General features: G+C 46.2%; 1 protein-coding gene across 3 annotated transcripts in view; it reads right to left on the minus strand.

Moving 5' to 3' along the window:
- Positions 1–25,193, minus strand: part of NADK2 (NAD kinase 2, mitochondrial) — a 1,068,394-nt gene that overhangs the window by 532,401 nt on the left and 510,800 nt on the right. For all 3 annotated transcript variants that reach the window (XM_086960538.1, XM_086960539.1, XM_086960537.1), the window contains exon 6: positions 8,333–8,469. In XM_086960538.1, the coding sequence (XP_086816664.1) occupies positions 8,333–8,469 (137 nt within the window). The remainder of the gene's footprint in view (positions 1–8,332; positions 8,470–25,193) is intronic.

The following is a 25,193-nucleotide window of genomic DNA, read 5'->3' on the forward strand; positions in this document are numbered from 1 at the left end:
AATCCTAGTTATATTGTTCTGTGACCTGTCCATTCTGCGCTTTATAGCTAACAATTTACCGCATTCCTCACCCTGTCCGAACTCTCTCATTCTACTCGCTTCCCACTTCTGGAACATGATTGTTTCCAATGTTAACCTATATTCACGTTGTTGCGCTTCCAGTATACCGATCAATTTATCTTTTTCTTCCCCCTGAACTTGTCCAGCTTTTAATCTTACTTCAGATTTCCTCAACCTCTCCTCCAGTGAAGCTATTTTCTCTTTTTCTGATTTAACCCACCCTGCTGCCGCCCCTTCAGCATACCTCTCAGCCACGCTTTAAAGGCGTCCCAAACCACATGAGTAGATGCAGATTCTTGATTTTGATTAAAAAAGGATTCTGCATCTAATTTGATCTTTTCCATTATTTCGGTTTGTGACAACAATCTTTTATTTAATGTCCACCTCTTACATAATGGGGTAGCAGGGAGCTCCATACTCAATTCTATTGCACCATGATCTGATAAGTGTATAGGCAGATATTCCACTTTCTTAACTCTTTCTACTTCCAGGCGGTCCATAAAAATATAGTCTATCCTGGTGTAGTGACCATTCTTTTTACTAAAGAAAGAATACTCTCTCACATTTCCCATTTTGTTTGCCGTATATCACACAGATTGAAGTTATCCATCATGGCTAAGAGGCATGCTCTTACACGGGGCGCATAAATTTGTATACGAGGGATGATCTGTCCAGCTCATTATTCATTAATAGATTAAAGTTTCCACCTATTATCAGAGGGGCCTCAAAATCTATCAGGACAGAGCAAAGATTGTTCAAGAAACTCACCTCGTCCGGCCCATAATAACTGGCTAGGGTATAGATACTACCCTGCATTTTTATTTCTGTCACTACCCATCGTCCTTGAGTGTCTACTTGTGTTCTGCCTAGTTCTTTACCCAAGTAATTTTTTATAATTATTGCCACACCTTTGGAACATTGCTGGTCAGTGGCTATAACTTTTGTTTACCCATTTCAGCTTATTACATAGTGCCACACACTCTGACCTCATTAGATGGGTCTCTTGAAGTATTAAGACCTTCATGGGGGTATTTTTCAGGTATTCAATAACTAGTCTATGTCTCCTTTTCACCCTTAGACCATTTATGGTCCAACATAAAATGTCCAATCGCTCACTTCCTTTATTCGCATTCGTATTCCTATCCTCCATCCCTTAATTCCCTAGTTCTTCTATTCTCAATAGCACTGGCTACATAAATTAAGGATACTTTTTCAATGTTTTTTCTTTTTTAACCCTATGCTCCCCACCGTACACCCCTCCACCACCCCTGTGCTCCCCATCCCATCCTCCCTCCTCCCCTGGGAACCCTCCCTGTCTACTCATTGGCTATTGCCAATTCGAGGTGCAAACCCACACCCGTCTGCCATGTTAACGTTTATTATGCTGGTTTCCCCGCATCTCATTTTATCACTCTTTTACTCTATTAACCCATTCGCTTTCCGAAAGAAAAAAAAACACCTCGGCTAACCGCTTGCCTTACAACTTATCAGGAATTCATCTAACTCCTCCGGGGAGTAAAAATTGTGCATTTTGTTGGCTCTCATCACTAAGGTACGCTGGGAACCTCAGCTGAACTTGAGCACCCAGTTGCCTGAGGGAGTCCTTCCTTTCACCTAGCTCCCATCTTCTGTCCTCTGTGAATCTTGAAATATCAGATCTTATATTAAACGGGCGCTCCTGGGCCCGAGAGTAGCTGTTTTAAGGCCGCCCCTAGTAGTTTTTCTTTGAGGGAATATGATAGAATATTAACCAAGATTTTCCTGGGCTTTTTACGACCAGAGTTAAGCCTGAGAGGGTCTTGGTGGACCCGCTGGATTTCTGTATCCCAGACAGAGGCTGAGGCAATTTGAGGAAAGGATTTAGTCAAGATATTTATCACAAAGGCTTTTATGTCCCCTTGTTCTGCACCCTCTTTAATATCAAGAATCTGAATATTGTTTCTCCTCAAATTATTTTCCATCCTCTCTAATCTGTCTGATATTTCCCTTTCTTTGGATCTAAGCCAATCCAATTCTTGGCTGTGATCTTGGACCTTTTTCGACGAGCTCTGGTGTTTTGTTTTCCAAGTCCGCTGTGCGTTTTGTTAGTATTGCTAAATTCTCCTCCAAGCTACTACACGTATCTTGAATTTTTTCTGGTTACTTTCTGAAGTGACAAAACACTCTTTAATCTCTGCAGAGAGTTGGCTCAGTAAGTCTTTTACTGCATTTAAACATGTTGTGTCCAAATCTTTGGCTCTCTCTTTAAATTGTGTAGATTGAGAAGAACATAGAATTGGACGTACCCGTGGCTGCCCGTGATTGGAATATAGCTAAGATCAGTCGAAGCTTCTACAACCCACTACCAGTTATCCTGAGGCGAGTGGGAGCCTAACAAAAGAAAGAGTACCACGGGGAAGGGAATACCCTACACATCCTGAGGGGCCCCATCTACAGAATCGGCCAAGGTAACATTTTGAAGTCCCCGTATCCAGAGGGCTACGTACAAGCCGTCAGGGCAATTGAACAAACCAACGAGACGTAAGGGCAAGTGAATACCCCCTACGACTCTCCGCAATTTTTAATGAAAGATCAAGTCTAAGGTCCAGTTGAACGAGGAAACGGCCATAACCTATTAGAAAAGATTCAGATCCTTAAACATAAGGAAGGATATATGTTTTTAACCCCAAACGATTCCGAACTGTCCTGAGGAAGGTATGCCAATATCCAAGGGCTGATACACCGAAACGCGTCAACGCTTTTTTGCTCTGTAGAATTCAAGCCCAGGAAATCCTCGATATTTGGCATATTGCAAAACGGGATTTATGTTTGAAGTATTGTAAGTGCGTTTGAATCTCAAAATCCGTAACAAAAATAGGTGTTCTTTTAGAATAGGGGTTTTGCTTTTTCTTTACTTTACCACAGAAAGTTCGTGTTTTGCCTTAAACAATGTGTTTATTAATTCTGATAGGCTTATGTTGACACCTTAGAACATGTATTCTTTTTCTCTGCTTTATCTCTGTATAATAATGAATATGTTTTAATATTGTTTTTATTTATTTCACAATGTGATATGTTCTTGATTTTATATGTATTACGAAATTGATTATGTAATGAATTCTTTTTTATCTATATGTTTTTAATAAAAAGACTGTGAACGGTATAAATTAGTTTGTGACCAGTGACTTAAATATTACCTGTAGTACTAAGTGTGAGTGAGTGAAATATCTTCCCACCAAATTATCTTTTCCAGGGATATTTCTTTGACTTTTGATTGTGTTTCTTTAGCCTGATCGGCCGCCTTTGAAATTGGTATATTTTCAGATACCTCGTCGATAGCAGAGTTAGTATCGCTCAGGGGCGAGTACTTGTTTGAAACCGAAATGACATAAACTGATGTAAAAAAAGTAAGATAACAGTTTCAACGTTTTGTGAGGCGGGCTCTGTCTGTACCTCTGTCTGTACCTCCTTAAGGGTAGACAGGTCCATACTGCTCTGTGAATTAACCTGTGGGTTTAACTTAAAGTAGGACCTTAATGAAGGTGTTATTCTGGACGCTGACTGAGCAGCTTTCTTCTTTTTTTCTTTTGCTAATTTACTCCTACCTGCTTTAGTAGACAAGCTTGTACTTCTGGTGGACGAGGGCGAGACGGCAGCGATGGTCATGCTGGACCTAAGTGCAGCATTTGACACCGTGCTGCACTCAACGCTGCTGTCTCGTCTCTCGGATATAGGAGTGAAGGGCCAGGCACTGGCATGGCTTGAATCTTTCCTTACCAAAAGATCGTTCCAGCTACACTGCCCACCCTTCAGATCATCTCCTCGAAGCATGAGCCAAGGGGTTCCACAGGGCTCCAGTTTGAGCCCTACTTTATTTAACATCTATATGGAACCCCTGGCACACATTGTAGAGAATTTTGGGGTGGGCATTGTCAGCTATGCTGACGACACTCAATGTTCAAACTTACACCGGACAGCAAGGAACATGCCACCAATTTCTCAAGCTGCATGGCGGCTGTAGCCACTTGGATGGACAACAATTGTCTCCGCTTAAATGGAGACAAGACTGAGGTGCTGGTGGTAGGGATAGAAACCTCTGTATGGTCTCATGCATGGTGGCCCACTGTACTGGGTGAACTACCCAGCCCTGTAGAAATGGTAAGAAACCTAGGGATCATGTTAGATTCTGACCTTTCGGGCAAATCCCAAGTTAGCAAAATAACAGGAAAATGCTTCGGCATACTAAAAATCCTTCGTAAAATTATTGACCTTATTCCCATCGGAGCCAGAAAAACAATAGTACATGCTCTAATAACACCCCATTTAGATTATGGAAACGCTCTCCTGATAGGCCTTAACCAGAAAGGCCTACACCAGCTTCAATGCATTCAAAATGCAGCTGCCCGAATGGTACTTGGTCTTCCCAGAAAAACTTCCACCAAAGCAGCCCTAGCCAAGCTGCACTGGCTTCCCGTCAAGGAAAGAATCAGATTTAAAAGCCTCTGCTATGCCCATCGAATAGCCCACATTAAAGGCCCTATCTACCTCAGAAGTCTCCTGACCATCCATTGCCCGATCAGAGACTTAAGATCATCAGGCATGATGCAATTCGAACTACCCCGTATCACCCGAGCAAAAATGGGAGGTAAATCCTTCCGCTTTCTGGCGGTTAAATACTGGAATGCCCTCCCACTCCATTTACGGATGGAACCTTCCGAAAAACAATTCAGAGCAAAACTGAAAACTCACCTATTCCCGAAATAATTTTATGATAGCACTTCCCTTATGTATCTCCTCCTCCCGAATGATTTGTAAGCAGTAAGCGCGGGGACACACAGTTTCGTGCAGCCAGGCGCTTTACAAATGTTTTATTATTATTATTATTACTTCTGGTTTTGCCTTGCGTGGAGGTTAGGGAATGATATTCTTGTAGCTCCACCTTGGGGTCCTCGACCTTTTACTGGAAGAGGTTCGATCTCAGTTTATATCTTCTCCCCCAAGCCACTTCCTTGCATGTGTTTTCCTCTTTTCCCTCCACAAAGCCTTCTTCTAGAATAAGATTTTAGAACTCGCTCTCTAGCTCCACCCTTTTCCCCTTACTCATATGAGGTAAACAGTTAGCAGCCATGCCATATCCCAAGCTTGCTTTTTTATTCTGCCTTATAAGATTGCCCTGCTGTAAGTGCTGTAATTGCAACTGATGCCTGATGCCGCCTTTGATTGTATACCGTACTTCCTGATCCCCCTCCTGGGAACTACCAGGATAAACACCGACAGTACCAGCAGATATTAAAGATAAATTGCGGAAGTGGAGTGCAGCTCGGGACTCTCAGAGTGCACCCGCCACCCTGAGAACTGCGGGGCCAATCCACATTTCCCACCCCCCTTCAAGCTATCAAACACTAACCCACCGTGAGGCAGCAGAGGGGAAATACTACAGGCTGCGAAACTGCTGAGTACGGCAATCCCAGGATGAAGTCCAGGGCGAACTCGAAAACAAAGTAAAGTGGGGAGTTCAAGCGGGGTGAAGAAAAGAGGAACGGTGAGCAGCATCGCAGCGTCATAAGCTGCACAGACGGCTACAGCATCCGCCGCGCTGAGCAAACCACAGCGGACCACAGTAAGCCACAGCCAAGCTATTTACCACAGCTGCGGTCTTAATCCTCAATCCCCCCTGGCGGACTCAACAAAGCCCGGAAAATGTGTCAGCTCCTGACCGGTAAAAGCCGTAAAGATGCGGGGAAAAAAGTCACTCCATTTCGCCGCGGGTGAGAGAGCAGCTCCCAACTAGCACACTAGCTAGCCGCCATGTTCCTCGTGGGAGTGTCCCTTAAGGGACCTTACAGACTCAAGCTTCCATCAAACCTTATGTCCACAGATTTGATGGAAGCTGGAGTCTGGAAGGTGTCCACCGTGGAACTCAACAGCCCTGGAACCAGAGCTATCATGAATCTAGCTTACGTGCCAAATCGAATGAGGCTTCATAAATGGCAGCTGATGCCTCAATTAAGGCTTCCTTGTTGCTCTATTGGTGATATTGTGAAGGAAACCTCATCCACCTATGAAACCCAATGAGGAAAACACTTTGGAGATCTAGCAGACTGCACTTCTATTCAAACAGCAACAGGTTAACTTTTCAAGGGATAGAACGTGAACTGGATCTTCACAACCAAGAGAATTACCTCTACTTTGAGTGATGAGAATGGTGATCCTTTTCCTCGTTTTCACTGGTTCATCTTCAGAAGAATAGTAATGAGAGATTTCAGTCCACCCTTGTCACCTGTCCACAGTTAAGCAGAGACTAGAGTATATAGAGGAACCACAGAAGTCAGCCTCGTCCGAAATGGATATGCCATGGAAAGAGGTGAACCCTTCTGGCGGCTGATAGGTTGAGTCATCCTCTGCTGCGCTAATGGAAGGAAGCTCTTCAGTAGAGGACTGAGGCTCTGGAACTGGCAAAACGCGCAGGACAGACCTCCAAGTCCTGACTTGGCCTCTCAAAGTCCTCTCAAAGTCGAGGAAGTAACAGAAGGACCTGTGGTAGACTCTGCTGCTCTTGACATCAACAAAGACACCAATAGTGAAGAAGCACCCGAAGCCAGAGGAAAGGCTCATGGCACCATTGGAGGATTAACGTCAACCTTCAATGCCTCAACTTTGAGGGAGAATATTTTAACGCTGCGCATCTGGTGGCTCAACAGAAAGTGGGGAGGGGGGAAAAAACCAACCTAAGAAAAAATTAGTAAAAACAAGGCGGATGTTAAGAAAAAGATGAGCTAAGGAAAAAAACCAAATATGCAGGTTTTCAACCAAAGTTAGTGATTCTTCTCAGGTGATTTAGTAAAAACGAACTGCACCATATTGGTCAGCCTCTGAAATTCCTTAACAGTGCAGTATCAAATTGCTAAAGTATGTTTTCAGCCTATCAGAAGTTGGAGTATTAAAAAGTCTCAATCACAATGGGGTTTTCATCCAAATGCATTGTACAGTTAATTTCGCTAATTGGATTTAAATCCAAAAAAGTATACACAAAAATCATTGCCTCTTATCTTATAGGAATATTCTCTTTGTAAGAATATTTTTAAACATCATGCATAATAGATTCTGCACATATGTGGAGACCGTATTCTCTGATGGCCATAAACCATATACTATGTTAAGAGAACCTCCCTTTCAGGGATATCAATCTTCATATCCCAATTGTATATAATGTCATACAATCTAAGCTTGATTGTAACAAATAAACATATTTAGCCAATCATGATAAACTCCTCCAACATATTCAATAGGTCCAAATCACCACTACCTGCCATGTTTCAGATGTAAACATATTTCACCAAAGCTCAGATCCATTCATTGGCTGCCCTTAAACTAAAAGGTCTCCTTTAAAGCTTTAGCTATTGTTAACAATGTAAAGTATCCTTAGTTTCTGGCCTCAATGTTTATTTCGTATCTCCTGAGTCAGGCTATCCAATCTACTAATCAAGTTCTACTTTTGATTTGAAAAACGAGAACAGTTACTAATGGGGATCGAAATTTCTCCATTGGCGCTACTACGCTCTGAACTTGTTACCGTAAAAAATTGTGAGCAGAGTCTAATTTTTGGTCTTTTAGAAAGTTCTTGAAAGCCGGGCCTTTTCAATGAATAGCTTTTTCCATTTTTTTTTTGCTCTTTCGAGAAAGGAGGGCATTTACAGCAGTCATTTTCTTGTTAGTTTTAATTTCCCCACCCTGCTGCTTTCCTCCCCTTATGATTTCTTTTATGCTGTTGTGTTTGACAAACTAGATCAAATTAGCTCTGCAACTGTACTCCATAGAAATAAATATAACATTGTATACCATGAATATTTTGCGGGGAATTCAGGGATGTCATCACTGAATACTGTTAATGATAACACGCGGCCAATCATGCGTATCTGCAAGGACAGACAATCACGTTTTTATATTCACAATATGATCTCAATTCTGAACTGCTTGGAAAGGTCCAAAGGGGACTTAAGGAATTTAGTGAGGCTACTCATTTACAGAAAGTCCTTGGACCACAACATGGACGCTAGCAAATATAAAAAAAACAAAGCGGTTGAAGGTCCGCTGGAAGGTCTTTAGATAGGTTGGAGAGCCTGCTCAAAATTTTACAGAAAGCTGAATGGGGATGAGTACATGATCAATGATTATTTTGGCAACAAGCTATCCATGTATTTTTACGAAAAAATGTACAAGTCACAATCAGATGTTGCACAAGAGGACAGGATGACAATAAAACAAAAAAATCCTTTCCTTACACTAAACTTACTATGTTCGCGAAGAATTCCATGACTATGCGCTCTGCTATGCTGTTCCAAACTTAGTTGCTGTTCATGCAAATCCACAGGAGTAAGATTTATGCCAGTTCCTTCAAGGTACAGCCTAATCCTTTGGCGCCACTGCCACCTATGAAAATAACAGAATTATAAAGCCATATATCTAAAACTCACATATGGATCATTTAAGTTTAGTTAAATGGAAAGATTAACCTACCATCATAACTTAGTTCAGTCTACATATGATGGGTTTCAAAGTAACTACACATTAACAAAAAGGCAGGCAACAATAAATCAAACCTTCCACATACAGCAGCTATGCTTTTCAAAACCAGGAATAAGATCTGAAGGTCTTCAAAAGGAAAACGTACAAAAGATACTGACACTCTGGTCGCCCATGCATGGAAATTTACTAGCATATGATGTGCACATATTTCAGTTCTTACTGCCTAGACAGGTGGGATATCACAATATCTAAATTTGTAACAAATTTCTATTATGCAATGACAGCTTAAGAAGAAATTTTTATGATAATCTTTTTCTGCAATAAAGCCCATACCCAAGAAATCTGAGAGCTTGCAACAAGACTACCAAATAAAGACATTTGTGGGCACATCACAAATACAAGGCACATTAAGCTCAGAATTACCATAGATCAGTAGAATCTTGCTTAGGAAACAGTGCGACACTGCGTTGAACTATCCATGTACTAACCAATATAATATAACCTCTAGACCCAACAGCTTGCATGCAGGCTGATTATGCCCAACATGACATGATCAGCAAAATAAGCCCAGTGGTGTAACAATACTTGAGCCCCCCCCCCCATGGAAAGCACATGGAGAGCCACCCCCCTCCCGCCCCCGGCACCCATGCCCACCACTTTGCCCCACCACCCAAAAATCTGGTATATGTTGATTTGGAACCTTCGACATTTAAATGAAATGGCTCTATATTGTCTTTCTCCAAGTCCCGAGAAAGTGGGAAACAATCTCAACATATAAGCAAAACCATTTGTAACAATACTGTCAAAAGCATATTATTTAACTGAGGCAGCAATCAGAACAATGCCAAGGAGCGATCCTATTGTCACAGAAACTGCCTGTGGCTGAAGAGCTAAGAACAACTATGAAGGGTCTGAATTAGAATTGACATTAATGGACAATAACTTAAAACTTTGAAAGACTAACCCAAACCTGCAATTCCATAAAACTCGACTGACAATATACATTAGAGAAGTACACAAGATATAACTCAGTATCCTGCGAAAGTCAAGAGAAATAGACTGGTGAATTATCTGCATACCACACACTAGCGACTGTCAAGGGTTGTGCATGATAATGTGAACTGAGGAAGCAATTTCAATTCATACCGTCATGTCTTTATTAGTAAGCATTGCAAAACAGGCAGGCAAACAAGGCTGAGGAAGAAAACTGTTTGGATGCTTTAGAACATTGATGCAGTTGTTTGTCTGTTTTAACTTATTTATTAATTATTCAGAGGTTTTCTATAGCGCTAGCCAGACCCGAGGGTATTGGAGCGCTTTACAAAATGATGAAGAGGAGACAAAATACAGGACAGTGGCATGGTAGGCAAATACAGAAGAGTTCAAATTGTACAGTTCTGCTGAGCGTCAGAGGTGTGTCGATGAGGTAGAGGTCGAGGGATCCCAGAAGTAGCAATGAGGTAGAGGGGTGAAGAGGTAGTCTGAAAGCCTAAGGAAGGCAAGTCTTATGCTGGAATATTTCTCTTAGCGGTGCAGACCGAGGGATTGAGAGTTCGGGGAGAGGGCATGAGGTAGGTAGTGGTTGTGCGATGTCTGATGGCTGCCCGGTGGGGGCGCGATGTCAGGTGACTGCCTGGAGGAGGAGTGTACGTCACGTACTTGCGTTCGAGAAGGCGCGGTTGAGGTAAAGGGTTTTTAGGAGGCTTTTGAATTTTGGAAAGAAGGGGGTGGTTCTGATGTCGACTAGGATGGCGTTCCAGATTTTTGGAGCGTTTCCTGCAAAAGAGCGGGCTGCAGTCTTTTGTTTATGCGTTTTCAGAGGAATGAGTAGGAAGGAGTTTAAACTCCTCAGCTTCTCGATTGCCCTGCTTTCTTGAGTTTGGAGGCAAGGTATTCCGGATTCCCTGTGTGCAGGGCTTTGTGTGTGAGGCAGGCAGTTGTGAAGCGGGCCTGCATTTCAACTGGGAGCCATTTTAGATCTCTGAGTGCGGGAGATATATGGTCAAATTTTTTGATTCCGGTGACCATTCTGGCTGCTGCATTGAGGGTGGTTTTGAGTGGCGCTAGGTGGGAGCGAGCTGTACCGGAGAGGACTGCGTTCCCATAGTCCAGTCTGGACAACACCAGGGATTGGGTGGCTTGTTTGAGGTCGGATGTGGGGTTTGATTTTGTTGATGAGTTTCAGATTGAGGAAGACGCTCTTGGCGGATTTCTTGATGTGATTAGTCATGGATAGTTTGTGGTCAAGGGTGATTCCCAGTGATTTCGGCGGAGGTTGCCAGGGTGATTTTTCCATTGAGGGCATCAATGGGTTTCAACCATTCAACGATTTGCAGGTTTCTTCCTTGTTGTATATGAGGAGGATCTCGGTTTTTCCCTGATTCAGTTTGAAGTGGTTCGTTGATAGCCATTCTTGGACTTCTCTGAGAGTATTGTTGAGTCTTCGGATGTCGTTAAAGGAGGAGGTTTCCAAGTAGATTAGGGTGTCATCTGCATATAGATGAAAAGGGATGTTAGCTTTTTTTCAGAATGAGGTGAGGGGTTCCATATATATGTTGAACAGTTGAGAGGAGAGAATGGATCCTTAAGGGACACCTCTGTTCATGGCGAGGAGTTCAGAGGCAATGGATTTGATTTTTACGCTTTGGGAGCGGTTTTGGAAGAAGGAGGAGAACCATCGGAGGACCACTTAGTCTGCACCTACCCGCTCTTTGAGAGCTTTGATGAGAAGACTATGTTCTACAGTGTCAAAGGCTGCTGACAAGTCTAGAAGGATGAGTAGACAGCAGTGGTCTGAGTCGAGGGAGTTGAAGATCTCGTCCATGATGTTGAGGATTGCAGTTTCGGTGCTGTAGCCTTTTCTAAAGCCAGATTGGTGATGCTCTAGCAAATTAATGTTGTCAATATGTTTGTTCAGTTATTGGAGAACACATTTTTCTAGGATTTTGGCAAGGAAGGGGAGATTGGAGACCGGTCTGAAATTATTCAGCTCTGTTGAGTCTAAACCTGGTTTCTTCAGAAGCGGAGTGACTTGGCCGACTTTAAGGCAATCTGGTATGATGCCAGTTTTTAGGGAGCGGTTTATGATTTCGCACCAAAGTGGAGCCAGGGTGAGTTTCAGGTCTTTGATCATTTGGCTTGGAGGAGGAGATTAAATTGAGGACCTCAGATTCTGTGATGGGTCGAAGGAAGACCAGGTTGTTGCTGGTCGCCTTCTCGTGGTAGTTTCAATTGTTGGAGAGCAGTCTTTGTCGAGGGGGATGGAGGTTAATGTCCAGTGAGAGTTCGATCATGGTGATTTTTTCGTTAAAGAAGTTGGCGAAGTTGTCACATAAGGCTTTAGAAGGTTGGACGAGGGATGTCGCTGGCTTTGACGTTTGTTTTTTGATGATGTCAAAGAGTTCTCTTGGTCTGTTTTTGGCCTTGTCCTGCGCGCTGCAGATTTTTCATTATTGATATGTTGTTTGTACTTTCTTCTTGCTGCTCTGAGATCATCGAAACGGCTGGAGGAGGGATTCTTTTTCCAGGGATGTTCTGAGGCTCGGAGTTGCCTTCTTTCCTCATTAATGTCCTTGTTGAACCAGGATCTGGAGGATATGTTCCTGGGTTTTTTCAGTTTCAAGGGGGCTAGTTCGTCTAGGATGGAGGACATGGTAACATTGTAGTGGGATGCAAGTTCTTCAGTTGAGGCCTTCCGGGGAGATGGGCAGGAGGGAGGATATTTTCTCTTCTAACTCATCTGTGTTGATCTGCGATAGGTTTCTCGACTATGAGGGGGGGTCTGTGATGGAGGGAAGAGACGAGATCTGTTGGGGGAGGTGGAATAGGATAAGGTGATGGTCTGACCAGTCGACCGAAAGGATGTGATCCATAGTGATTGCGTCAGTATGCCGATGATGGCATCCAGGATTGCTCCTTTGTTGTGGGTTTCTTTTGAACAGTGCTGGATGAGGTTGCTGGTGTGAAGTAGGTCATTAAGGTTTTGTACTGGTACACTGTTCTTATCATTCCAGTGGAGGTTAAGGTCGCCTAGAATGATGTTGGTATCTCAGAGAGAGCAGTGCGCGGTTAGGTCTGATAGGTGTTCCGTGAACATGACTGTGTTGCCTGGGGGATGGTACAGGAGGTGGCAGTGCACTATATTATTGTTGGTGGTTTTGATGTTGGCGGTAAGGCATTCGAAGGAGTTGTAAGTGATGTTATCGGTTTCGGAAACCGATAGATTATTGTTGTGGATAATTGCCAGGCCTCTGCCTTTTTAGTCTTTTCTATCTTTATTGATGATGGAGAAACCCGGGGGTACAAGCATATCCAGGATCAGAGGAGAGGAGTCATTGAGCCAGGTCTCGGTGATGATGGTTATGTCAATGTCATGGTTGAGAATGGATTATGCCAGCTCTATAGCATGTTTTGTGGCAGACCTGCAGTTTATGAACATGCAGTTAGTGCAGGGAGTCTCTTTATTAGGTTCCGTAGGCATGGGGATGAGGGAGGATGGGGGTCTGAGGGGTTTCAGGACAGAGTGTTAATTTCTGATCCCAGTTATTACCTGGATTGCGGATTGCAGGTCGTGGGTTGGAGGGGTGATGTAAGGGGAGGCCAGCTTGATCGCTTCCTCCGGGGACATGGCCATAGCCCTCTTTGGTCTCAGGGCCTGGGGATAGGGAGGGTGAACTGACTGATCAGGGGACAGGGGGTTGGGAGGCCTAAGGTGGGTGTGGGGGGGGGGGGAGATGGGGCTGGAGTCGGTGTTGTGGGGTGGGGGGGTGGTGGAGTGACGAGAGGTTGGTTAGAATAAGATTCAGGCCCTGTAGTAAGGTGGAGAGTTGGCTTTCAATGCAGGAGAGTCGGCAATCCGTCTCTTCTTGACGGGGGTGGTTTGCAGCTGGGAGTGATCTTTTCGGCGTGGGGTGTGCTGGCAGGGTTGTGTTGACTTTTGTTGTTAGTGGATGTGTCAGTTTGGCTTATGGGGTATGATGTAGGATGTGAGGGATCGGGATAAGGTAGTCTATTTTTCTTGCTAGGGGGTAGATGAGGGGGAAAGGGAGGCTTGGGGAGTGGATTGCGGTCGCCCGGAACTGAATGCGGGGGTTCCGCGCCGGGGGTTGCTCTGGAGGAAGAGGTAAAGCAGGGGGGGGGGCGTGTCATTAGAGGTGGGGGGGATTGTCGATGGTCAGAGGATGGGCTACGGTAGTTATGATAACAGGAGGCGGAGTGGGGGAGAGTTTGGAGTGGGGGAGAGTTTTGTATGGGGGATTGACTTCCCAGTTTGGTGGGGAGCGGCGGGTGGGGAGTGTGTGGGTGCTGTTTGTTAGTAGAGAGGGGAAGTAGAGGTCAAAAGCCTCCAGGTTGGCATTGTTGGCTTTGATCAGGACTGTGCAGTTAGAGTAGATGGTCACCGAGGTGATCCCGCAGTGTGGCAGGGGCGTAGAGTGAGAGTTTGCATCTATTTCGTCTTGGTCGTTTTGGTGATTTGGCATCTGTCTTTCAGGGAGGATATCCAATAGGTGGGCCTGATTGTGTGGAATAGGAGGTCCATTTTTCTTTGGCCTATGGCGGAGGAGTGATATAAGTCAGCAAAGAGGGATTCAGGGAATTGCCGGATTGGTTTATTTTTGAGTTTTTTTTAGATTTCGGTGAGAGGTTGGGTGGGAGGGTGATCGAGAAGGCATTATGGCTGTGCTGTTTTATGTAGGGTGAGGAGAGTGGGTTGGGGGGAGGGTGACGAGGAGGGAGGCATTCTAACTGGGATGATCGTGAGGATTAGTGTGGATAGTGTCTTTTGTGGTGGGCTATTCTGTAGCAAGGCAGGTGGGGCGGCTAGACGCTGCGGAATGGGGCAGTTAGCGGTGACCAGGGACAGGGCTGTTGGCGGAGGGCGCTCTGTCTAAAAGTATGAGTGGAGGGTATTGAGGAGCAGTTGTGTGGGTCACGGGGGTAGGAAATAGGATAGGTTTAGTCGGTCTCGTTTTTGGAGAGGGGTGGGCGGTGGACCCCAAGGGGGTGGGCAGGGTTTAAGAGGCACTGACCAAGGCTTGTGATGCGGCACGGTTTTCCTGTGCCGACTTCAGGGTGTCCCTAAGGTGGATGCGGAGTATCGAGAGATGTAGGGCTGGATGTGCCGCCCTATTAGAGTTAGGCGCGAGGTGGCGATAAAATTAAGGGCTCCTGTTCAGGAGCAGGCAGCTGGGAGAGAGGGCAGGGGCAAGAGGCAGTCTCTAGGGCTTGTAGCACTGCGTGGCTCTCCTGAGCCTCCTTCGGGGTGCCCTCAGTGGGTTAGATGTCAGGAGTTTCTAAATAGGCAGTCCAGGTTGTGCCACCCATTTGAGGTTATGCGGAATGGAGAGAACAAATAAGAGCTGCAGGTCAGTAAGTGAGTACCTAGGCGAGCTGGCAGGGACAAGTAGGCAGTCTCTAGGAATCGTGGTCCGGCGCTATTCGCCTTCGCTTGTTTCAATATGCTCCCGGAGAGGTAGTGGCCGACAGATTAGAGTGAGTCGTCCTTGCTGGGCTGCCATTTTAAGGTCAGGCAGGTCGCAGGGATCGGTTTTGGCTCCAGTTCGGTGCAGGAGCTGTTGGGGGAGTGATCGGTGGCAGGAGGAGGTCTCTCAGGCTTGTGGCGGGCCCGACTCACCCGCGCCTAGTCCCCAGAGAGAGTGTGTCCGGTAACTACCGGGCAAGTTGTCCAGGGAGGGCCGCAATTTTGGGATCAGGCGGGGCTCTGAGACCGGGAGTGCAAAGCTCGGGGAGTTTGCAGTGGCAGGAGCAATCTCCGGGGCTCAGTGTCAGGCATGGCTCGACTTCGCAGGTACATGAAGCCCCCAGAGAGGTTGCTGACCGCGAATTACTAGGAGGGCCATCCTTGCTCGGCCGCCATTGTTAGGACAGGCAAGGAGGAGGGAAGGCGATTGTAAGCTGTGATCGGTGTGGGGGCCGCTTGGGGGAGAATTGGAGGCAGGCGACAAGTCACCGGGGCTTAAGGCCGGCACGACTCACTTGCGCCTCGGTCAAGGAGCCCTGAGAGTGATTGCGGCGGGGGTCTTCGGGCCGGAGTGTCCTGGAGGGTCTGCCATTTTGAGAACAGGCGCGGTGAGGCGGAGAGATGCTTCCGTTCGCGCTCTGATTTGAAGCATGATTCTATGGGGCAGCAGACTTCTTCAGCTGGTGATGTGTGGAGGGCGCCCCATGGCTGCTGTTGTCGAGAGTTCAGGTTGGCGCTCCTGCGGCTCCGGGAAGAGGTGTCCTGGGGTCGAGAGAGGACAGGGGCGGGGGGGTCGAGAGAGGACGGGGGGGGCGCCGATCACCTTTGAGGCCACAGAAAGTAACCAGAGAGTGATGCAGCGGAATTCCTCGTCTTCCGTTCTCGAGTCAGGCTTATCTGGTTCGGAAATCCAGTGAGTGTGCGATCTTGGTTTCAGGGGCTGGGTGGGAGGCATCAAAAAATCATATCAGCAAGTACCTAATGTCAAGGGTGTCCCTTATCCCTGTTACTAAGCGCCCTTGCAATAGAGCTGCTGGCGATAAGACTGAGGGAGGAGAGCGAAACTTGGGGTATACCGCTCGAGGGACAAATGAACAGTGTGTCCATGTAAACAGACCTATTAATAAACGTTGGGGACATTACAGCAGACTTAACTCCTCTTTGGGCCACAATCAACGAGTTTGGGAAGGCAACAGGTTTAAAAGTGAATTGGGCGATCAGTGTTGGAGAGGCCAAATTGTCATGGAAGGGGGACGCCCCAAGATATTTAGGAATTAGACTATATCACACACCATGAGATCTCCTTGAGGGTAACCCCTACAGGGCCCTACGAGGGATAAAAACCCAGGTCAACTTCTGGCGTACGTTGCCCTTGGCCGCCATTGGCATGGTAGCTTTATCTAAAATGGTAATGGTGCCCCGTCTTTTATACTATTTTGCAAATGTCCGGGTGATCCCCCGCGATCCTTCTTTTGGGAGCTGAACTCCATACGGATATCACAGATCTGGGGAAAAGGTTGCCGCAGAGTAGCTTGGACAACACTGCAGCTGCCTCGAGACAAGGGAGAACTGGTGGCCCCGTCCTTGAAGGCCGACTACCTCGCAGCACAGATGCAATGGCTCTCGCACTGGACGGCTGGGCGTCACCTGGAGGAGACAGAAACACAGATGGGGACTCTGTCGACCCCAGAAATAACCTGGATGCTCCTTCCGGGTACAAAACCTATCCCGGCACACCCCCTGCTGGTGAAGATGGCCAGATCCTGCATGTTACGAATTCATAGCCTTTCTAGAGCAGCACCAATATACTCCCCATTGTTACTACTAGCGGGTTTCCCTAGAGGACGTGGGCACTACACAACTAAAGAACTACTAACGTGAACGGAACACGCACTCACTGAGGTGGAAGCCCTGTTCACTGAAGGCCGGTTGTCCTCGTTCGAGGGCCTGACTAAGGAGAGTAGAATCCCCGCCGGACAGTTCCTTTTTCACAGGCAACTCGTGGCTGACTGCAGGAAAACGTGGGATCTAACGGAAGGTGAACCCAAAACACATCAGGTACTACACACTATATTAACACCTTGGCTGCTATGGGGTTTTCTCCTCCTGTGCTGCATTTGCAGGATCCCCATTGTTCATGACAAGGTCAGCTCGTCAAACGCACAGCGCAGGTAACACCCAGGACGAGCTGACCTTGTCATGAGCATGGAAGGGGTTAAACCTGGGAGTGGGGAGACAGCTTGTCACTTGGATATACAAATCTGTCATGGAACTTACATGTATGCCGCTAACACGGCTTCGACTAAAATGGGAGGAGGAATTCGGTCGAGCACTACACGACAATGAATGGCTCACGGCACTGTAACACCACAAACAAAAGTGTCTCGCAACCAGCGCTTTAAAAACATCTAATTCAACATACTACACCGAGCATATCTCACACCGGACCAGCTCAAATGTTTTTTTTCCCTACAACGCAGTTTGACTGCCCGCAGTGCCACACACCTGATGCCACATTCATCCATATGTTATGGGCCTGCCCCACACTACAATCCTTTTGGGCGAGAGTTCACAACACTATACAGACCGTCACAGGCCTGACATGGCTACTCACATGTGAGGATAGTGACCTAGGGATATTTAAACGACAAACAGAAAAAGGTAAAACCCAATTTGCAATACTAGCTATACTTCTAGCCAAACAAAGCACTACACTGCACTGGCAATCATCGGACGGTCCCCCGTTGGCTGCATGGAGGGGGGCTGTCGTAAATATTTAATTTACTATCTTAATTTCTATGCAGGTAAGTACTTAATCAATAATAACTCAATCGGAAAGAAAGAAAACAGAGTCCGTGGTGTTAGCGTTCTTAGGGGTTTTATTCCTTAAAAAGGAATTATTCCGGAATAGGATATCATGTTCCTGCAACCACACGGGGTTCAGGAAGGGATAGAGCAATGTTTTATTAACAATACATAGCTTATATACTTAATTTACATCATAGGAAGCAATATAGTAGGCGTAACAGCTGAGAGTAGACAAGATAACAGCATCCACGTGTTACTAGTACGTAATCAGAAGGCGTGGACTAGGCGTAACTGGAGGTGTGCTCTAGAAACGTCATAGGTAGGTGTCACATGTGGTGGCACTAAAACAGAAATGTTGCAATGTCAGCAGAAATCAGAAGCTTGGATGCGCGCGCAGCTGCATGACGTGTGATTGGCGTGAAACTGGAGGGTGCAGGGGGCTTGACATTTGCACTGACGGAAAGAGACAGAAGTCTGGCATGTCAGATCAACTTGTGCTTCTATCATATCTGATATCTGATGTTTAGGAACGGAGCTATCTGGGCGGAAAGGTCTCTGGGGCAGAAGCTATTCTATACTGACTGTGAGTGCGTGTATAAGCGCCTGAGTGTCTGCATGAGAAGCGTGGGGGCATGGGCCTTCCATGGGAGCATGGTAACAGAGGCTATGAATTACTTGCACGGAGACAGGCCGGCCCTTTGGCTCTGCAGCTGGGGAATGTTTACTGAAACTAGTAGGCAGGAATGTATCTTCGAGGAGCGGAACAGATAACTCGAAGGTTGTAGTCAGTCTTGGCAGGCAGCAGGCTGAGCTGAGCGTGGTGGGCCGCGCTGGAAGTAAGGCAGAGTTCACAGATATGGGGGCAGCCTGGGCTGAGGCTTTCAGAGTCAGAAGGAAGAAAAAGGCTCGATGGCAGAAATTCTGGGCCTGCTTTGCCAGAGCTGAAAAACATGTAGAGTACACTACCAAAAGACGTTGGCATAGCATACTTAGGAACGGACTATCCAACCCATTCAGGGTGGGTCTGAAAGAGGACATGTTAACGTTGGACGCAAATGTATTTGCGTCTTCATAGCTGGCACAGGAGGGAAGTTACATGCACTTTAACTCGTACATGGAGACGGTGGGGTACACGATAGGGAACATAACTTGACCAAAAATTTATATTTCCTCAGGGCGGTCAAGTTCAAGTTCAGGAATTTGTATAGCGCACTACTCACCCAGAGGGTCTCAAGGCGCTTGGGAGAAGGGGGTGCATTATTTATCGAATAGCCAGGTTTTAAGTTCCTTCCTGAAGGAAATGTGGTTCTGGGTGAGGCGGAGGTGTGTGGGGAGAGAATTCCAGGTTTTGGCCGCCAAGTAGGAGAAGGATCTTCCTCCCATGGTGGATCTTTGAATGCGTGGGACTGCAGCGAGGGCTTGATTGGAGGATCTTAGTTGGCGGGTCGGTGTGTAGAAGGACAGTCGTGTGTTGAGGCATTCGGGTCCTAGATTGTAGAGGGCCTTGTGTGCGTGGGTAAGGAGACGGAACGTTATTCTCTTGTTGACGGGAAGCCAGTGGAGGTCTTTCAGGTGACCGGTAATGTGAGCTTGGCGCGGGATGTCCAATATGAGTCTGGCTGATGCGTTTTGGATGTGTTGGAGTTTTTTCTGTAATTTGGAAGTGGTTCTGGCGTAGAGGGTGTTTCCATAGTCCAGTCGGTTAGTGACCAGAGCGTGGGTGAGTGTGGGTGTCTTTCTTGTTTCGGTGGGGATCCAACGAAAGATTTTTTTGAGCATACGAAGTACGTTAAAGCAAGAGGATGAGACGGCGTTGACTTGTCTGGACATCGAGAGGGAGGAGTCTAGGATGAAGCCCAGGTTACGTGCGTGGTCTGTGGGTATGGGTGCCGTGCCCAGGACCGATGGCCACCATGAGTCATCCCAGGCAGAGGGGGATGGTCCTAGGATGAGGACTTCCATTTTGTTAAGTTTTAGGCGGCTGTTTTTCATCCATTCGGCTACTTCTTTCATGCCTTCATGGAGGTTGGATTTGGCGGTGTAAGGGTCTTTGGTAAGAGAAAGGATCAGTTGGGTGTCGTCAGTGTAGGAGATGATGTTGAGGTTGTGTTGTCGTGCGATGGAAGCTAGGGGACTCATGTAAACGTTGAAGAGGGTGGGACTAAGTGATGATCCTTGTGGTACTCCGCAGAGGACTTCGGTGGCCTCTGATTTGAATGGGGGGAGTCGGACTCTCTGGGTCCTCCCGGCGAGGAACGAGATGATCCAATCTAAGGCTTTTCCTTGTATGCCGATGTTGCTGAGGCGTTGCATGAGGGTGCTATGACAGACCGTGTCGAAGGCGGCGGAGAGGTCAAGTAGGATGAGGGCAACTGTTTCTCCGTTGTCCAGTAGTGTTCGGATGTCGTCTGTCGCTGAAAGAAGGGCGGTTTCGGTGCTGTGTTTGGCCCAAAAGCCGGACTGTGAGGAGTCGAGGGAGTTGTTGGATTCAAGGAAGGCAGCGAGCTGTCTATTGACGGCTTTCTCAATGACTTTGGCAGGGAAAGGGAGGAGGGAAATGGGGCGGTAGTTCTTGAGTTCAGAGGGGTCCGCTGTGGGTTTCTTCAAGAGTGCGCTGAGTTCGGCGTGTTTCCAGCTTTCTGGGAAGGTAGCGGAGTTGAAGGAGCAGTTGATGATATCACGGAGATAGGGTGCGATGATGGAGTCTGCTTTGTTGAAGATGTGGTGGGGACAGGAGTCGGTTGGACAGCCTGAATGGATGGAGTTCATTAGGCGGATGGTGTCTTCAGTGGTTATTGGGTTCCAGGCGTTAAGGATGTTAGGGGGCGGTTTAGGTTCGGAGGTGGGTGGAGTGGACTGTTCTTTGAAAGTGTTCTCAAAGCTGTTATGTATGTCGGCGATTTTGTTATAGAAGAAAGAGGATAAGGAGTCGCAGAGTTCTTGGGAGGGAGTGATGTCGTTTGAGGCTGTGGTGGGGTTGGTAAATTCTTTGACGATGTTTAATAGTTCCTTGCTTTTTTGGGCGTTGTTGTCGAGTCGATCCTTGAATGCTGACTTCTTGGTGGATCGGATCAGATGGTGGTGTTTGCAGGTGGCTGTCTTGAGGGTGGTCAGGTTGTCAGTGGTTGGGTTTTTTCTCCATGTTTTCTCGAGAGTACGGCATAGTTTCTTGGATTTCTTAAGGTCTTCATTGAACCAGGGGGCTTTTTTGCTGCCCTGTTTGGTTTGGTGGTTTTTCAAGGGTGCTAGTTCGTCAGCGCTGTGAGTGATCCATTGTTTGAGTTCGGTGGCCGCTTGGTTTGGGTCCAATGGGAGGGCGGGCGGGTTTTGATTGGGCGATGTGAGGAGTTGGTCGGTGGTGATTTTGTTCCAGTTTCTTCGTGGAATAGGTTGTGGGGGGTTGTGGGTCGAGGTAGTTCTGTAGCTGAAGTGAACACAGCTGTGGCCCGTCCAATGGAGAGCTGTGGTGTGATCGAAGGAGATGTGCTTGCTGGAGGTGAAGATTGGGTCGAGCGTATGTCCGGCTAAATGGGTGGGGGTGTCAACAAGTTGCTTGAGACCAAGATTGGCCAGGTTGTCCAGAAGGGTGGTGGTGTTGCTGTCGTTTTTCTTTTCCAGGTGGAAGTTGAGGTCTCCCAGTAGAATGTAGTTTTCGGAGGCGAGGGCATGTGGGCTGATGAAGTCAGTGATGTCTTCGCTGAATTGTTTCCGGGTTCTCGTGGTCTGTAGATGAGGGTGCCTCTAAGTGTGGTCCTGGGGTCGGTGTGGATCTGAAAGTGGAGGTGTTCGGCGGTTGTAAGGTTATTGTCGAAGCTGGTCGTGATTCTGATGGTGTTCTTATGGACGATGGCGATGCCTCCTCCTGTTTGGTTGCTGCGGTCTTTTCGGATGATCTTGTAGCCGTCTGGGATGGCTATGGCGATGTCGGGCGCTGAAGAGGCGTTCATCCAGGTTTCTGTAAGGAAGGCGACGTCCGGTGAAGCAGTGTCGAGTAGGTCCCAGAGTTCTGTGGCGTGTCTGTGGATCGAGCGGGTGTTAAGCAGGATGCACTTCAGGTGGTTAGGGTCGGGTCTGTGTGTGGGGTTAGTGGATTTGGTGGGGGTCTTGTTGCAGGCGAACTTGCAGGAGTGGCAGGCGAATGGGCCGTGGGTATGTCCTGGGGCAGCCTCGTAGCATTGTGATGTGCATCTGAGGTTAAGGGCTAGGAGGGTGGCGAAGTCGTACGTTATGCGGGATGAGTGCGGTTTGCGAGGGCGAGGAAGTCTGGCGCTGGGCACGGTCCAGGCGCAGACGGGCGTAGACGGGCTTACCTTTGGCGCACGCAAACTGCATCTGACATAAGTGGATAGTGGAGGGGGAGGGGCGAGGGAGGGTCAGCCGGGAGGCGGTAGCGGGGCGGAGACCCGGGCAGGGAGTCACACACAACAACAACAAAAACAAAATGGCAGGCAGCCTGAAACGAGCTAGAAGCCAATGCTAAGCATATGGCAGTGGCACCTTTAAATTTACGGGCAGGCAAATTAACTTGTAATAGGTCAAGAAATGGGGCGCTGCTGAGGACACAATCAGACAGGAGGCGGCGCGAGGAAAGCGGCGACACCCAATATCCAGGGAGTTGGCGATGCTCCTACATAGCTTCAAGCAAGCACTAAACAGCCCCAACTGCTACCCAGGTGGCACTCAGCCCAATCATGCCCCACACTACACAAGTACTTCCCGGGCGAGTCCATCTCCCCCCACCCCAAGCGGAACGAAGCATTAGTCCCAGTAAGAGATCACCTCATAGAATTAGACCAGCAAAGATCAATGCACTTATTCCTAGCCATTTTTACCCTAAGTTATATCTTCCCAGTTAGGTTGCACAAACAGATTTTTTCCTTTCCAGGGACACACACGTACAGTAAGGGGGCATCAGTCAAACCCAAGAACTCAACAGTCCAACGAGAAACCCATTTCCATCAAACAGGCATACACTCCCATGTACACCACACACGCTAAGACAAATAATCATTCTGTTGATACGGTTTTATCACAATGATGTGTGCAATGTATGTCAAGTAACGATTACGGATATTGACCGATATATAACTTGTATGTAAGATGCAAAATCCAATTAAAAGGTTTATTAAACAAAAAAAGCAAGTACCTAATGACAATCTATATAAACTGTAGTTGGTAAAGCAAAAGAAAAGTGCAAATACTTTCAAAGTGCATAATAAAGCAATCACCAGTTCAGCAATATACAAAAATCAAGCATGTTTTGGAAAACAATTCAACGTTCTTCTTGCATCAAGGTCAAAATACTTTCAAAGTGCATGATGAAAACAAGTCCAGCAGTATGCAAATATAAAGCCAGGTTAGTCAAACAATTCCCCGTTTGGTGTGTGCATAAAGGCACATATATTTCAAAGCAACAGGTAAACAATAGCTACAGCACCATACTATAATCAAACCAGTTCAAACTAACAATTCCCTTCTTGGAGGCTCAAATATTTTAAAGTGACTAGCAAAACAGTAACAGTACAGCAGCATACAAAAACCAAACCACTAGAGTCAACTGATGCCCTTTTGGTATGTGAATGAAGGTGCAAATATTTCAAAGTGACTGGTAAAACAATAACAAGTACAGCAAGCAGCAGCGTACATAAATCAAACCCATTTAGTCAAACTAATTCGCCTTTTGTTTGTGCTTAAAGCATACATATTTCAAAGTGCCTGGTAAAGTAATAATTTGGCAGCATGAACATCAAACCTGTCCAATCAAACAATGCCCCTTTTACTTGTGCATAAAGGTGCAAATATTTCAACTAAAGTGGTAAATACGATAACCAGTTTAGCAGCATGAAAATTAAACCAGTCTAGACAAAGTATGCCCCTTTAGTTTGTGCTTAAAGGCGCAAATATTTAAGTGACCAGCAAAACCATAAAAGCTCAGCCGCAAAATAAACAAAGCTGTTACTCAAATGATGCCCCTTTTGTCTGTGCAAAAGAAAGTGACAAGGGGCAGCATATATGTCAAGCTAAACTGAATACATTTCTTCTTGCCTCTATAAACGTATGTTCAGAATATTGAGATAGCCTATATGTAAGCGAACAATATTTAAATTATTGTATACTGGCAGAATACCATATTACTTACTGCTTCCTCATGGGATTTAAAGGACAGATACATTTAGAAAATCAGACTATGAGTAGGAACAGTACTTGCAGGAGCCTGATGGAATTAACTGCAGAGTTCGAAGGGGCTGGTACAGCAGAAAACAATACTTAAGAAGTGGACACAAGGCTGAACACTGCTTACACCAGGATGAGTGACTGGCAAATTAGACTGGTGGCTGAAAGCTACTTCTGCTTGGTTCACTGAATTGGAGAGATGTACTTGACTGAAAGAATGTTTGCCTCTTTGCCTTGCTTCGTGCAAACTCTTCTGTTAGAGCATTCACATTTAATGTTTTTGTCATATCACTCTCAATGCTTAACGTTGCAAGCCCTGACAGCCTTTCCTGCGTCATTGTGCTTTGGAGATAGTTCTTGAATAGTTTTAACTTTGAAAATGAACTTTCTGCAGAGTCTACAGTAAATGGAGTTGTAAGAAAAAGTTTCAGTGCTATTGCAACATCCAAACCACTGGGCAGAATTGCAAGGTTTCTCAAAAATAATAGGTCAGCCAGATCCTTTATTGTGCCACCTGAGATATGTTGTATTTTTTCTTTCAACACTGCTTTGAAAATGAAGAGTTGTTATGGAAACTCTAGGGACAAGTCTTTTTTGTAATGAGCTGCCAGGGTAATGGCTGCTTCAAACAACTCCTCCTCCCTAGCTCGGAGGATTGATGAAGGCGTCATGAAATGAAAGCATTGGATTATGGTGTTCATACCAGTAAATCGAGTTTTTATCTGATTAACAACAATATCTATGTTAGCATAAAACACAGACACCTTATAATTGTCTTCGGGATTGCATAGCCTTTGGTCTTCACAGAGTTCACCAAAGTGCTTTTTTGTTTGCAACAATGTCGTTTTTGTGTAAAATGCAATTGAATTCCCCATGCAGCTGCAAGTGAAGATGCTGAGCTTTGAACATCTTGAAACTCTTTTCTGAAACTGGCAAGTGTATTAGCTGTGGTACTTAACATAGTGGATGCGTGTAAAAGGTCCAAATCTTTATACTGAAGCAGTTTGGGCACAATATTTACTGTCTCAAGCACTTTGAACTGGATTACAACCATTAACACAAAATCAAAAGTCTCCATGCACTTCCTAAGACGCTGAGTTTATGTGAGCTCATCAACCTTTTTAGACTGCAGTAAAATGGTAGTGAGTGTTTTCATGATGGCCGT

The sequence above is a fragment of the Lissotriton vulgaris genome, chromosome 3_1 (assembly GCF_964263255.1).
Source record: "Lissotriton vulgaris chromosome 3_1, aLisVul1.2, whole genome shotgun sequence".
Classification (NCBI taxonomy): domain Eukaryota; kingdom Metazoa; phylum Chordata; class Amphibia; order Caudata; family Salamandridae; genus Lissotriton; species Lissotriton vulgaris.